Source organism: Gekko japonicus, unplaced genomic scaffold (genome assembly GCF_001447785.1).
Source record: "Gekko japonicus isolate JY-2015 unplaced genomic scaffold, Gekko_japonicus_V1.1 scaffold533, whole genome shotgun sequence".
Taxonomy (NCBI): domain Eukaryota; kingdom Metazoa; phylum Chordata; class Lepidosauria; order Squamata; family Gekkonidae; genus Gekko; species Gekko japonicus.
Window position 1 is genome coordinate 921,700 of NW_015177023.1, and position 15,972 is coordinate 937,671.

At 42.2% G+C, this 15,972-nt stretch overlaps 1 protein-coding gene across 1 annotated transcript in view; it reads right to left on the reverse strand.

Moving 5' to 3' along the window:
• The window catches only part of CHST9 (carbohydrate (N-acetylgalactosamine 4-0) sulfotransferase 9), a 120,539-nt gene that overhangs the window by 87,001 nt on the left and 17,566 nt on the right, over window positions 1-15,972 (reverse strand). Inside the window, exon 2 of the mRNA XM_015427797.1 lies at window positions 5,487-5,699. Within this exon, the coding sequence (XP_015283283.1) occupies window positions 5,487-5,586 (100 nt within the window). The 5' untranslated portion in view covers window positions 5,587-5,699. The remainder of the gene's footprint in view (window positions 1-5,486; window positions 5,700-15,972) is intronic.

Consider the following 15,972-nt stretch of genomic DNA (forward strand, 5'->3'; position numbering starts at 1 on the left):
AAACTGATTAGACAGTCTGTTAAACAAAACTGAAGCTTTGAGATAGGTTATATTAAACTGGATTGTACATTAGGATGAGGCAGTAATTTCTTACTGAAAAAAAGAAATTTTCACTGCACTTAAAGCTCATCAATCAACAATTAGGGTACAGAATTACAGTAAGCATATAATTTGATTAATGACCGGCAGTAGCAACCTGTAAGGTACCTAAGATTTTATTTTATTTTATTATGAGCACCAGAAACAGAGACATAATGATAATATCTCAATATCTGCTATACATAAAATACTTTAAAGTATTTTGTTTAATAAACTGTGCTTATCAGTAATATTCTTATTGTTGGCTGGAGATTCCTTCCATTTATCCCCCTTAGAAACGTCTACAGTTTCCCCTCCAGTGTTATTTGTACTATGAACACATTCATACAACTAGCAAATGCCACAGCAATATCCTAATGTTTCAGCAGTACCAGCAAACTCGATAACCCTTTAAGACAGCCAAGACAGACTCTGGTGGTTTTGTTACTGTCTAGCAAACTGATTTCAGAAGGTGATGCTGGGTGATACCTCTTTGACCTCTGGCACTTGCTGTATGGGTTTGCACATTGTTTTATCGTATTTCCACACCCTGTGCTAGTTAATGTCTACATGAAACTGCTGGCAAAGGTCATTCAGAGATTTCTATCAACTCAAGGTGGGACTCAGACACCAGATCTTTTTTTCTGTTGAAACACTAGATCCTAGTTTATTGAGTTGTCTCCACATGTCTTTCCCCCCCAGTTCTCTGTTACTTATTGTTTGTTTGAACAAACTCCTATTCAATCATAATTTGTTTATACTTGGATTGTTTGCATGGTAGTTGAGAACCTGATGGTTATACAACTAAAACTAAAACAGATTCCTTTGCAAAGAATATACTGCAATTAAATTGGACCTCAAGATGACATAAAAAGAAAGTGAGCTGAATATAATACGGTTTCTCAAAGCGAGCTATCCTGTAAGAGAACGCCATCTAGAGCACTTTTAAGAGGATGATGAGTTGACACATTCGTATCTCTTTAGAAAACACACATCAGCCACACCAGCTGTTTAGCATTTTGCTGAGCACATGTGCCCTTTTGCGGGGACTAATTTGAAGTCATTCCCAGCAGGAGCTCATCCTCCCTAACACATGTGTCATTTTACTTTAATCAGCAATGAAATGTAGTTTGCAGCAGCCCGCCAAATTGACAGAACACACACTGCAACACATAACATATTTTGCTAATTTTGTGGCATCTGACTAGCCGTACTGAATTATGAGACACCCAGAAGAGAAGTAGGAACAAATAGCAAGATAAAATCTCCAAGAAAAACTCTCAACATGGAAATGCAATGGTCCTTTATAGGCCACTCAATGGAAGAAAAACATCCTTGTCTGCTTTTGTGCACTGATCGAATAGATTTTTGTGCTGCTGTGCATGAGGAATAAAGAGAAAAGATCAATGTTCCATCATTTTGGCAGCACATAAAACAGCACAACCCCATCATTTTATGTGCTCTATTAATGATAGCTGGTCTTGCGTGGGCTTACTATGAAGAGTCAACTGCTAACAGTTTAGCTCGTCAAACAGCCTCTGTGTAACACAATTGTGTCTTGGATTTATACAGCTACTTTAACATTTAGAAAATTAAATTAGTTCCAGTGACTGGATTGAAACAGGAATTTGGATCAAATGATAAAAAGCAGATTTTGCTAGAGATGTATGAAGGGATGGAAAATATGAATACACCTATATTGGACCCATGTGATCACTTCTCGTCTATTACACAGTAAGGAGATCACTTGAGAGCTTTCACTACACATTTCGGAATTCATGTATGATATTCTTTTTACCACAGCAACACTTCTGCTCTGCAAGTAAATGAGGAAGCCAAACTAGTGTTTTCACATCTGATGACTATGAAAGAATTTCAACAACTGCATTGAAATCAGTTACTGAATTGAAATCAGTTACTAAAACTTGTATTTGCATACTGGAAGAGAAAATCCTCGGCACCTATAACAGTTTACACAACCTGGGACATTGTGTTTCTATGTACATTCCAGAAGAATAGGAATCAATTCTCAGTCTAACCAATTTATTGGATGCATTATTATGTACAACAGCTTCCAGTACAACGGTGACAATTTGCATTCCTGTCACTTTTCCACCTTCCCCAACGCACTGGACTCCCAGCAGGAGCAGTTGTTTGAGGACACAGAATTCTGCCTTGAATATAAAACCCCCTACCCAAGCTTGTGGCCAGTAGTCATAGTGTGAGGTAAAACTGACAGAGACCAGATGGTTCTTTCTTTTTAAAATAGGGACACAAACCAAGGTAAATCTTAACTGATAATGAAGAGATATGGCCTTTAAAACTATACTTGCCAAGTAAAATTCTAAAAGACTATTTGGTCTTGAAAACACTATACCAAGTCCTACGTTCCCAGATCATTTGCAGCAATGCATCTGCCAGCCTCTCTGCCTATTTTTGGTCATCGAAAGAGTAATGAAGTACTGATCTAAACACCTCTCTGACAAAAATATTCAACACAATTTATCTGCTAAGTCTCTGTCTGGGATCTACTCCTAGCATTCCATACAGCCCCCCCCTCCCAGCAACTTTATTTAATTCCCTCCCTAAATCCTCTTCTTTTTCTGCCTCAAGCCAATTATGGAAAAGATAAAAATTATGCACAGTGGTTGGTCTATTCGGTTCACACGGTTAAATACCAAATAATCCCTTAAATTCTACTTAAGTAGGAGCTGACCATTTCAGACTGACCGCGTTTAAGCATCTTTTGCCTTTTATAGGCCAAGTATGGTTAAAATGGTCCTTCTCAACAAATTATTGTGGGATTCATGAAGTTACATTTTACAGCATGCGTCCCAAATAATGCACAACCAAGCATAGAAAACAGACTCACAATAATTTGAGGAGACATATTAAATTTGTCTTATGAAGGTTCAGTCCATGTCATTATTCACATGACTTAGATCATTCCACTTTTCAAAGTCCCCCCTCCAAGGGTTTATCAGTTCTTACTTATTCAGTCTGATATATCTTATTGTGTGTTTGCAAGGACCTGCCTTGCAGAAGAGACAAGACACAGAAACAATAGGTAAATGTAAGAGTCCCAACTGGAAAAACTCAAGAAGTAGCAAATGAAAAGTTGGCCTGTAGACTTCAGCAATAATTGCAGCTAAAGCTCAATCCAGACATTGTTGCTAGAAACTCAGAAAAATATTATATTATCTGGCCATACATGATGGAAAAGAGGAAGGGCACAAGCCTAAGGATCTCTCAGGCTAATTCACAGTGGCTTAAACTATATGGTTTACAGTTCCAGCTGAAGCACCACTGTTTCTCAGCAATTACCATGCTCACTATTGCTGCTGGGAAGCTGATGTGTACTTCTAGCAGGAGGAACATATTACTTATTTATTGGATTTTTATTGACTAAAACACCAATGAAGCTTTCTGAATAAAAGAGATCAAGAAACAACAACCCAAACATGACTAAAACACCAATGAAGCTTTCTGAAGAAAAGAGATCAAGAAGCAACATGTAAGTTTTCAAAAAAACAACAACCCAAAAAGAGCAACTGCCTTCATCAGATATCATTTGAACCACTGGCAAGCACAACAGACTTCAATTGGCATCAAAAAGATGCTAGTAACAGGCCGCAGGGAAAATGGGTGCCACCACATTAGAGGCATGATCTCTGGTAACTGCCTGTCTTAATGTTATTTATAGTCTGCCTTTCTCATCAAGACTCAAGACAGTTTTACAGTCAAGCAAGTCAGTGCAACCAATAGGATGAGGAGACATCTAATAAACAATGTAATAAGATCAGGACTGCATAAATCGGGAGGAAGGTGTCATTAAACATGGCATTAAACAATGCAAGAAATGGTATTACATAAGTAGGAATATAATGCAGTGAGAGCAAGATAACATACAGATAAAACATCAGTAGTATAGTTCATAGTCCTGTTCCCAGGAAACACAGAAGAGCTTTAGAAGGTGTTGGACAGATAAAACAGTCCTTAATTAGGGTTGCCAAAGTCCGACTCGGCGCTGGAGCAGGGGACTCCAGCACTGCTCCGAGAGTGTGTGCACACGCACCGCAACCACGTCACCCGGAATTCAAAAACATAGAGTTTTCCCTCGGATGACCGTGGCCCCGCCCCCAACGCGCCCGATGCGATCGCATCACCTCCGGGTGACGTACACGTCACGTGCTTTGGGGGTGGGGTTCCTGTTGGGGCCCGATCCGCCGGCTGTGGGTAACGGGCCTCTGGGGTGGGGGTTTCCACACCCCACGGGGGGACTTGGCAAGCCTAGTCCTTAAGACACCCTGATCCTACAAAAGTTAAGGCTTTACAAGTCAAAGCAGTACTTTGATTTATGCTCAGGAATCAGTCAAGCTGTTTCCATGCTGGGGGAAAACATTCCCAATCACCGATTGGGGGGGTTCTTTTTTGGGGGGGGGGTTGGGGTATTTTTCATATGTGTGTGTGTGCGTGTGTGTGTGAGAGAGACAGAGAGAGTGCACACACCTGGAAGTCATGGCGACCTCTAGTGACTGACCCCTACTGGGGGCCTGGAGGATATTCAGAGAGCTGGTTGAATAAAGTCTGCCCCTGTCTCCCAACTGCTGGTATTCCTTGGAGATCTCCCATCCAAGTACTTCCCAGAGTTGACTCTGCTTAGCTTCCGAGATCTGATGAAACTGGGCTTGCCTGGGCTATCTAGGTCAGGGCACCAAATGGAGGATTTTCCATATACTTACATATACTCTGCCTCCTGCAGGATCAGCTAAAATGCAAACACCTTCAAAAGCAGTCTCATGTACAATGTATTACATAATCAAACCTGGGTGTCACCAATTATGTACATGTTTCTGTGGGAAAGGCATTTTCAGTGGCGTTAATTTGTTTATCTTCTTGGACAGCCCCACAATTTGATCTTTGTAGCTTCTTTCCTGCTCTGCTTCTCATTTTTGCTTTTTTCTTCTGCAGCCAAACACTCACCTTCGCTACTGCAGAAGCACGATTCCTTTTTTTAAAAACAACACAGAAATTCTCCTTCACTCTAGTGAGCCCTGCCTTACTTCCTTTCAATTTAACGAACAAGGCCTGGACATTATATGTACCACTAATATGGTAAAGGTAGGATCATAACACCACTAGTTTAACAGTGAAGGTATGGGATCTCCTTCTAGGAGTGAACAAGAATCTAGAAAATCCCAGAATGCAACTAAATCAAAACTGTGCTTAGTCAATGAAATTTAATTACACTCATGAACTTTAATAAAATGTCATATGGACCACTTCTGATAAACAAATAAAGCAAGTGTTTGTGCCACTGAAATTCTCAGAACTTTTCACCAAATGCTAATTTCAGCTTTAAATCTTAAAAAAGCTCTTGCATTAAAACAACTGATTTGCTGCCTTACCTGCATATTGTTCATCAATCCAGGCTTGTAGATACATGAAAAGGAGTAGACCTCCTACTCCAAACATTAGTACAGAAACATACATTTGTTTTAGGTTCATGGCCCTACCAGAGGGCTACATTTCCAGTCATTTTATACAGCTGTATGGAAAAGGATCTCATACGCTTTCAGTTTAGCTTGCATCTTTTCTTCTTGTGGTTTTCTCAGAAAAATCTGGAAAGAAATAAAATTAAAAAAATTATTTCTCTAGTGCGGGGGTCCCCCAATCTACTTGAGGCTTATGAGCATCTCTGGAATTTTGAGAGAGCGTGGTGCTCACAGCTGTCACAGAAGACAAAGACAAATACAATTATCTCCTTCCTCACTTCGCAAAAGAATTGCAGAAGGGAAATAAAAAGAAATGAAGGGAAATAAAAGGAAGCAACATTTGAAGGAGGAATGGAACCACAATCCTGGATGTTTACTAGTCCGCCTGATCCTCAAGTGGCTGTTGTAGGAATTGCATCCATGAAGAACTCATTTGAATGAGGGCAGCCAATAACAAGCCCTGCCTTACAAAGAACCTGCCCACCTGCCGAACAGCTCAGCAGGTGCCAGGGGAAGTACCGGCAGGTGGCTTGGCACCCACGGGCACCACACTGGGGGATTCTGCCCTAGTGCTCTCTTCTCGTGATAGAAATCCTTGATAACAGCTCATTCCTTTCCTTTTACGATTTTCCTTTCATAAGTGAGATGGGTTAACTATGGACTTCGTTTCTACAAGCAACCATTTCCCCCACACAATTTAGACCTTTCACAGAGCTTAAAATATTTCTAACATACCTTTACCCTGAAGGACTCGAAAAGGAAAGTATCAAAACAAAAATCTGCAGGATTAACATTTGACTTTTAAATTTGTGGTTTTGAAGAACATCAGTATTCTATTTTAAGTTTTACAGAAACAAGTAGCTATGATGGCCCCATCCGCTTCCCTCCCTCAGAGGCAAGATATTCCCTCCATTTTTCTTTCCGTCTGATTGAGCCACCCTAGTAAAGTGTTTTCTTCTTTGCTGAAGAACTCTGGCTGTTCCACCCTGTCACAATACAATATGTTGGCTGTTGGCTCAGCCCAGGAACCCTGAGGGAAGGATCGGGAGCCCACTTAACTTAAATGACACTTGAGGCATTTTGAAATTCAAAAATAACAAAATATTTAACAGGGGAGAAAGGTCAGGTGAAATCAGGGGTCGAGATTTCTGAGGTAAAGCCAGTACATGCACAGACTTTAGTTCTTATATTTCAGGATAATGAGAGTTTATTAAGCTATTCAGAGTTATTTAGTATCTTTGTTGAGAGGCATTTGTTCCAGTTGTTTTCCCCAAACACTCCAGTATACTTTCTTTGAGTATTCTCTAATTCTTTTGGCTTCCAGAAGGTTGGTGTATTCTTTCCAGAACCCAAACACTATCTCTTGAAACAACAGTACTTGTCTTGAGTTTTTAACTGACTTTTAAGGTTTCTACAGGCAATTTCAAACCACATCAGGCCAGGGATCTCTGTATTTTTCAGCGCTAACTCCCTGTTTGGCTGGGAAGGGAAATTCTTCTCTCTCTAAGAAGATCTACCCAGGGGTGTCGAATTCATTTGTTATGAGGGCCGGATCTGACATAAATGAGACCTTGTTGGGCCAGGCCATGTGTGTCATAAAATGTAATTCCAGGTAGCGGTTATATACACTTTATAAAGAATAAGAGATTGGATCTATACCCTGCCCTTCACCACCCAAAGGAGTCACAGAGCAGTTTACAATCTCCTTTCCCTCCCCCTACAACTGACACCCTGTGAAGTAGGTGGGGCTGAGAGAGCTCTCTTGACAACTGACCTTGAGAGAACAGCTCTGAAAGAACTTATGACTGACCCAAGGTCACACCAGCAGCTGCATGTGGAGGGGTGGGGAATCAAACCCAGTTCACCCAGATTAGAGTCCATACTCCTAACCACTACACCAAACATAAAGATTTTTTTAAACTTTAAATAAAACATGCTTAAAACACTAGCAATATTGCAATATTTTGTCTATTTAACTGTCTTTGATAACCGACACCTCTGCTCTGAATTATTGCATCAAAATGTCTGTGCTGTAGCAATCTTGAGTATGCTGTTCAGGTGTGTATCTGTAAACTGCAAACCTACTTTTTATTTATTGACATTCATTACAGAAATCTCATGCTCTGTGATCTTAGCCTAGGACCCAGGGGAAAAACATGAAATGGCTGGGCATTGCAACCTTTTGCACATAAACGGCTTCATGTGCTGGTCAAGAACATGAGAAGGCATCTTAACACAGATTGAAGGCCATGTGTTTGTCTACAAAACTATACACTTCCCCAGAAAAATAACTACAACTTCCTACAAAGGGGTTGAACTTGGTCTGGACACAAACTCTGAGTCTAATCCACCTCACTGGCTTGTTGTTATTCCTCCTCTAAAATAGTTCACATTTCTTTCTTACTGAGGAAGACTGGTTCATAAGAGCATGAATACAGTGAAAAGGGGGAAGGAACCCAGTTGTACCCAGGAAAGCCTTGGCATAAAGAGCCTAACAAAACACACAGAGAGAGAGACAGTAGCAAGGCACGCAAAAGCTCATATCTTGAACAAATCTTTGTTGGTCTTAAAGGTGCTTGGTATTTCTCCCGTGCAATTTAGGCAGCCCAGCAAAGCAAGCTCTCCGTCGTTCCCTCCCTTCCCTTAAGGGAGAAGCCTCAGCCAGTGGAAGGGCAGAAAGGCTGCCCTTTGTCTCCTGCAGCCTGGCCAGGAAGCCAGATCTGACTTCACTCCCTCTCTCTGGGAGGAGGAGGGGGAGGAGCCTCAGCCAGTTTTTTACCAGACTCTCTCAATCATACAGGACAGCCTTGTCTATTGATCTCTCCTGTGTGACTGAGAGAGACTGGTAAAGCAACCTGTAACATGGCAGCAGCAGCAGAACTGCAAATGGAAGTAGGAAACAGCCAAGGGCTTGCGGACCTGATTGGGGCCTTCCGAGGGCCTGCTCTGGCCCGTGGGCTACACATTTGACACCCCTGATCTACCCCCTTTCCTAGGCCTGAATGGGAGTCTCTGTGTAACCACCCATTGGTCCTTGCCAATTTTCCCCAGTACTCCTGCCTGTGTTAAACTGCTCTCAGTCAGGACTGAATTCCGAATAAATTCTCCTCAGCATTCATTTATAAAGTCTTTCGCTGCTCAGCTGATGCTACCCAATCAGATTGCTTGGAGCAGCCTGTCACTCAAGGCTCTCTGTTTCTGTGAAGAATTTACCCTGTTTATACAGCACTCCTGTTTGTAAAGCACTTCTAAGTTTTAAAAAGTGCAGCCTGTCACAATAGCAAACTTCAACAGTAAAGAGAAATTTAAGATCAAAGCATATGACTAGGGTGGGAACATACCTAAAAATAACCCAGTTTGGGGTCGCCCCCAAACCAAACCTCAAACTGAGCCAAAAAGCCCCCACCTGAACCAAGCCGATCTGGCAAGTTCGTTTCCCCCTTTCTCCCAGATGTGGCTTGCCGCAGCGGGAAGAAATTTGGGGGATCACCCAGGAATGGTTAAATGTCTGGCAGCCATTTAACCTGTCTGTTTTGCTTTGCCCCACTTTGAAGCAGGGGGGGCAAAACCGACAGGTTTAATGGCTGGCAGCCATTTAAACCTAGCAGCTGATGGGTGGACCTCTGCTTGACTGCAGAACTATAGCCTTAGTCACTTATCTCTCAGCCTACCCAATCCCACAGGGCTGTTGCCAGGATAAACCAACCCATCCTGTTTAAAGCAATACGAGCATCAATGGCTTCCCTGTACTACAAGTCACACTATCAGCAATATTCAGATGTGCTCTGATCAAACTCAGTAGTAACAACTACTAATAGCATAAATCCAGCTCTGAAAGACAAGTATACCTATGTTTTTTTTAAAAAAGTTGACTACTGTGCAGTCACTGATTTAAACTACCAAAGAAATAAACCAATTAAGAGCCTGATTCTCACCAGTGGCTTCAAGTGAAGCAAGCTCAAGCTCAAAGCTTTCTGAAAAATAATCTTACTTGCAACACAAGAGCCTCAGGAGAAGGAAATCATTAATTTAAATGCCCTTTGCCTGCTACTCAAAAGCAACAGGATATAAATGTTGACAAAAATGCAATACAGAACCTTTTCAAGAATGCAAGGGAAACTAAAGCTACTTAAATTGCTTTTAAAATCTAGGACTTTGTCATTCTATTGAGTATAGTATACAGAGAGTATTAAATTGGAAACCCCAAAAAAGCCCCAATGTATTCTGAACCTCAGGGCAATGATGCCCTTGGAAAGAACATCTGATAGGAGAGGTTTTAGTGAACTAAAGCAAAAACTTATAAGCATAATATAAGCCACTTGGGAACAAAAGAAAGTCATTCCAAAAGTATTAGATTTTTTTGTTTGGCATTCCAGTGTTTATTTCTAGACTTAAGATATGTGCACAGGCACAGACATTTAACAAGTTATATCAGATTACCTAAATCCCACCATATGGTTTGCAGAGAAATGCAATTTTGCAAAAGAAAAAAAAAGTAATAAAAACACAGGATTCTTCATCATTTTCAAGTGCAGCCTGTTGTCTTTTATTAAACAAATATAGCATGAACTCATGTAAACAACAGCTAAAGAAAGCATTAGTTTTTTAAAAATTCCAGGAGAGAAACTCTACCAGAAAGTTATCATGTATTAGTATATCTTACATAGCAGTTATCTGTGATGCTCCTCCTGGTCAAGGCTGTGTTACCTTTGCTCTGCCAGGACTTTCTGTTCTTTAGAGGACCTGCAAGGCCTCAGACTGGAGAGGGGAGAGAGTGGCACCACTTTGCTTCTCCTCCTTTCCACATTCCCTGCTCTTAGATGCTGCCTGAGCATCTGGCCTACTGCAGATCCTCCTTAAATAGGCCACCCTTCCAATCCCTCCCCAGCTTGCTCCTCTCCCCAATCCTTCAGCCATCTAGAAGTGTCCTGAAGCGTCCTGGCTCACCTGCCTCCTGGGTTTCCAATCCCTCCCCAGCTTGCTCCTCTCCTTCAACCATCTAGAAGTGTCCTGAAGTGGCTCAGCTGCCTCCTGGGCTGCTCCCTTCCTCCAGGAAGGGCTTGATGATGTGACTGATTCTGTCTGGCTGCCAAACTCTGTAACAGAACCCAGGCCCCTTTCAGGCACCCTTTGTAATCCATTTTGGCAGCCCAGTTACTAATGGTTTTTTTGTGCCATTTCGGACACAACCATTTTAGCAACTGGCTGCTAACGGATTTTATTTACCTTTTCATGCAAAACTGCTTGCATCTGGTTAGCAAAGCATGATTGAGCCATTCTTGAGATAAACTACTTTCTTCTGTTTCACCTCTTCTCTGCACTTTTGAATCGCTGTAGTGTGTTGTGTAAAATGTCTGCAGCACTTCCAAAAGTGTACTTTTTCCTCTGCACAATCTGCCTCAAACTTTTTGGAAACTTTGGAAAGTCGAGAGCTACAGCACGAGATCAATATAGCACTTCGGTGCTACAGCAGCAGCACTGAGATGCCTTGGCACCATCGAGATACACTGAGATTGCAGCTGTGGTTACATGGACACAGGAGGAAAGAAGTCGCTCATTGAGCAGCAGTTGCTCAGGGCATTAGTGATTAGTCTGGTGCTGTTTGAAATAGCCAGATCACTTCAGAGACGGCTCATTAATGGAATGGAATTTGCTGTATGAAACCTCCATCCCTGTATCGCTTTACTTGGAACCGAGCCAACAGTGGATAACATTTGATTTAGAACAGTAATATGACAGGGGACCCAGAGTCTGCAGCCCCAACCTACCTGTTCTGGGCACTTCCTGGCCTGGCTGCTGCAGCTGCCAGTTCTGTCTGGCTCAGCTCAACCAAGATGAGTTGCCCCCTGTTAGCCAAAATGCTATATTTCTTTAATAAAAGGTTGGGGAATTATGATAGTAATGTGCAATTGGCGTAACTATAGGATCATGGCCTTTATATACCAGAGTCCCACTTCATCCAAGTCTCAGAAACAGAAGCAGAGACTAGGTCTTTGAAAATCACTAGTTTCTTTTACTAAGGGAATATTCACACACACACCAATATAAAATCGAGCAATCAAAACACACAATACAGAACTAGGAAATTAAGGTAGAAAATCTAGAGACATTTGCATTAGAAGGTATTTCATTGAGGGGTGATACATACCTGTCCAGACGCAGTGAGTAGAATCTTCAGTGAAAAATAGAATGACACTAAAGGAAGGGATCGTGTTCTGACCGGCAGAGCACATGGAAAGTTCCAAACAGTGCTAGAATGGAACCTATGAGGTAGGGCAAGGTGGGGGGAGGGAGAAGCAGAGAGAAAGCAATAGGGTGGCTTCCTCTTTTTATATACCCTAGACTAGATTTGACTAGAGGCACATGCTTCCTCTGTCACATAGTCCTCCAGGAAGTAGTAGAAAAAATCCAGGTCCTGATGGGGCTAAAGAATAGGATTAATAGGTGGGCAATTGAAATAATGTTTCTTTAAGTGACATCTCTTATGTTGTTGTTGGGTGTTATTATTGGATGATGTGATGGTCGTCTATTGCTGTTAATAATCGATGCTTAACAGTTGCAACATAACTGCCAGTTCCTCTGTGAGGATTTGATGCTGTGTACGTGCTTCTCCTGAGGCTGGTAGTACGCAGGGGGGGGAGCAATACCTGTGTGGGGGTGAAGGGAGCTTGCTATGGCGCTTATAAAGGAATGTCCACGTCCCTTTTGCAGAGCAAGGCTTCTCTTTGGTGAACTGCTGCTGGAGCTGAGTGAGCAGGATCAGGAAGGCTGGCTTGCCATCTTCCCTGGTCTGCAATGTCTTTGGAAATGCAGGGATGGTTGGCATCGGGTGGTCCATGGGTCCACGTCTGGTCTAACATGCTGCTTCAGTACAAGGTTTCCCTTGGCTGGGCACATGTCTTCCGTCCAGTAAGTTGGCATTGTCTCATGGGCACCGTGTAGTCCATTTCCCCTGCACAGTTTTCACAGCCCAGCTATACAGTTTATATGCCATATAAAGCATCAGCAGGCTAACACCCTGCAAGTCCAGGGCAGGTCCTGTCTCCAGACATTATCGTATGTACATTTAATTACAATCTCCATAAAACAATACAGAAAAAAATGGTCCTGCTTTTAAGCCTATATCAGTACAAATCATACTTGCTTATTATGCTTATTTTTTTGATCCCCCTAAGGGGAATTTATTGATTTTTTACAAACTACAAACGAAAATATGGGAAAGGGAACTACATCTAAGGAGAAAGAAAAAAGACCCACTAGTAACTAAAATGCCAAGAGTAGGAGATAAATATATCAGCTTATCTCAATGTTACTTTAAAAAGCTAATAAAACAATGAACATAGTCAGTTATGCTAGGTTAATTATCTTTTAACTATTCATTTAACTGCTTAAAGACACGCCCAGAGCATCCCAAAGTTATTTAAGAGTTTTCAGGCACAAATCAGAGTCCTTCAGCCACTATTTATTCTTCTCTTTTCTAATCCTCAATATGTATGGACTTTTGGGGGCAGCCGCCCCGTTTTCAGAGGGTGAGTCCTCATCCGAAGACCCTGAGCCTAACTCGCCGTCAGATTTGCTTTCTTCTTCTTCCTTCTCTGGCAGTTTTCTATCCACGTACTGTTGAAGCCTAGCTTGTAGGCTCTTGAGCATGACCTTGCTAGCATGTGATATGAGTGCAATTGTGCGATAGTTTGAATAGAATAGAATAGACATCTCTTATGGGGGAAGGTAAGAACAGGATTGGATGATGTGATGGTCGTCTATTGCTGTTAACGATCGATGCTTAACAGTTGCAACATAACTGCCAGTTCCTCTGTGAGGATTTGATGCTGTGTACGTGCTTCTCCTGAGGCTGGTAGTACGCAGGGGGGGGAGCAATACCTGTGTGGGGGTGAAGGGAGCTTGCTATGGCGCTTATAAAGGAATGTCCACGTCCCTTTTGCAGAGCAAGGCTTCTCTTCGGTGAACTGCTGCTGGAGCTGAGTGAGCAGGATCAGGGAGGCTGGCTTGCCATCTTCCCGGGTCTGCAGTGTCTTTGGAAATGCAGGGATGATTGGCATCGGGGAGTCCATGGGTCCATGACTGGTCTAACATGCTGCTTCGGTACAAGGTTTCCCTTGGCTGGGCACATGTCTTCCGTCCAGTAAGTTGGCATTGTCTCATGGGCACCGTGTAGTCCATTTCCCCTGGCATAGTTTTCACAGCCCAGCTATACAGTTTATATGCCATATAAAGCATCAGCAGGCTAACACCCTGCAAGTCCAGGGCAGGTCCTGTCGCCAGACATTATCATATGTACATTTAATTACAATCTCCATAAAACAATACAGAAAAAAATGGTCCTGCTTTTAAGCCTATATCAGTACAAATCATACTTGCTTATTATGCTTATTTTTTTGATCCCCCTAAGGGGAATTTATTGATTTTTTACAAACTACAAACGAAAATATGGGAAAGGGAACTACATCTAAGGAGAAAGAAAAAAGACCCACTAGTAACTAAAATGCCAAGAGTAGGAGATAAATATATCAGCTTATCTCAATGTTACTTTAAAAAGCTAATAAAACAATGAACATAGTCAGTTATGCTAGGTTAATTATCTTTTAACTATTCATTTAACTGCTTAAAGAAACGCCCAGAGCATCCCAAAGTTATTTAAGAGTTTTCAGGCACAAATCAGAGTCCTTCAGCCACTATTTATTCTTCTCTTTTCTAATCCTCAATATGTATGGACTTTTGGGGGCAGCCGCCCCGTTTTCAGAGGGTGAGTCCTCATCCGAAGACCCTGAGCCTAACTCGCCGTCAGATTTGCTTTCTTCTTCTTCCTTCTCATCCTCAGCTGGTTTCCTGAGCTGTGTTCGCAGAAAATCATGTGCCTTAAGAACAGAGTCAATCTTTTCTATTTTATCGTGAAGTTTGAAAATGACGCCTTCTGTGATTAACCATCTGTAACTGATGCCATTTGTTTGTAGAAAAAGGATTAGCTCTTTGTAATTCTTTCGCTTCTGTCCTATGTCAAATGGGATGTCATCTGCTAGGAAACGAATAAAATCTGAAAATAGAGATCTTTTGCGGCTAACAAAAGAAAATGTATTATTTAGACAGAAATCATTTATATAGTCACAATAGGACTAGCAGCATACCAGGTTAATGAGCTAAACTTTATAACATGGAAAATAAACTCCTCAAAAGTGTATCACTCCACACACACTGGAGCACACTGACTGAATAAAATTAGTCACATTTAAACAGGCTGCAAAAAAGGCCCCACTGCATCATCTGTGTGGATTTAGTGCACTAGAAGGATAGTCCTCATGAAATAACATATTTAACAGGGTAAGTGGTTTGTGCTGAACAAAGTTTGAGTCCATTGGCACATTTAAAACCAACAAAATTTTATACAAGGTATAAGCTTTCGTGTGTATGCACACTTCTTCAGATACAGTGAAACCATTTCCTCAACCAATATATATAGGTAGAGGGTGGAGAGGTTAGTTGCCAGGAAGATAGGGTTGGCAAGTGATTCTTCGCCGGGAGCGGGGGTGCACGCGCGTCACCCGGAAGTGACGCAGGCATGCTGGGGGCGGGGCCACGGCCATACAAGGGAAAACCCCCAGCGTGCCTGTGTCACTTCCAGGTGACACGCACGCCGGGGCGGAGTTCCCCCCGGGGCCCAATTCTGCAGCAGTGGAAATCGGGCCTCCGAAGCGGGGGTTTACTTGCCCCCCGCCCCCACTTGGCAGTCCTACAGGAAGGGCTTCTTAGAGTCAAGATACACAAGTAACTGGGAGATTACAGCTGAAGTTGGATTAAAGCAGGAAGGGTATTGTAAACAGATCAGCCAATATCATAATGCCCCTATATAAATCAATGGTGCAACCTCATCTGGAATACTATAAGCAATTCTGGTCACCACACCTTAAAAAAGATATTATAGCTTTGGAAAAAGTGCAGAAAAGGGCAACTCGAATGATAAAAGGGTTGGAACACTTTCCCTATGAGGAAAGGTTAAGGCACTTAGGGCTCTTTAGCTTGGAGAAACGACGACTGAGGGGTGACATGATTGAGGTTTATAAGATTATGCATGGGAAAGAGCAGGTAGAGAAAGAGGTACTTTTCTCCCTTTCTCACAATACAAGAACCCGTGGGCACTCCATGAAATTGCTGAGCGGTCGGGTTAGAACGGATAAAAGGAAGTACTTCTTCACCCAAAGAGTGATTAACACATGGAACTCACTGCCACAGGAAGTGGTGGCAGCTACAAGCATGGACGGCTTCAAAAGGGAATTAGATAAGCATATGGAGCAGAGGTCCATCAGTGGCTATTAGCCACAAGGTATAGATAGGGACTCTGGGGCAAGTGATGCTCTGTCATCTTGGTGCTTGGGGGGGGGGGGTC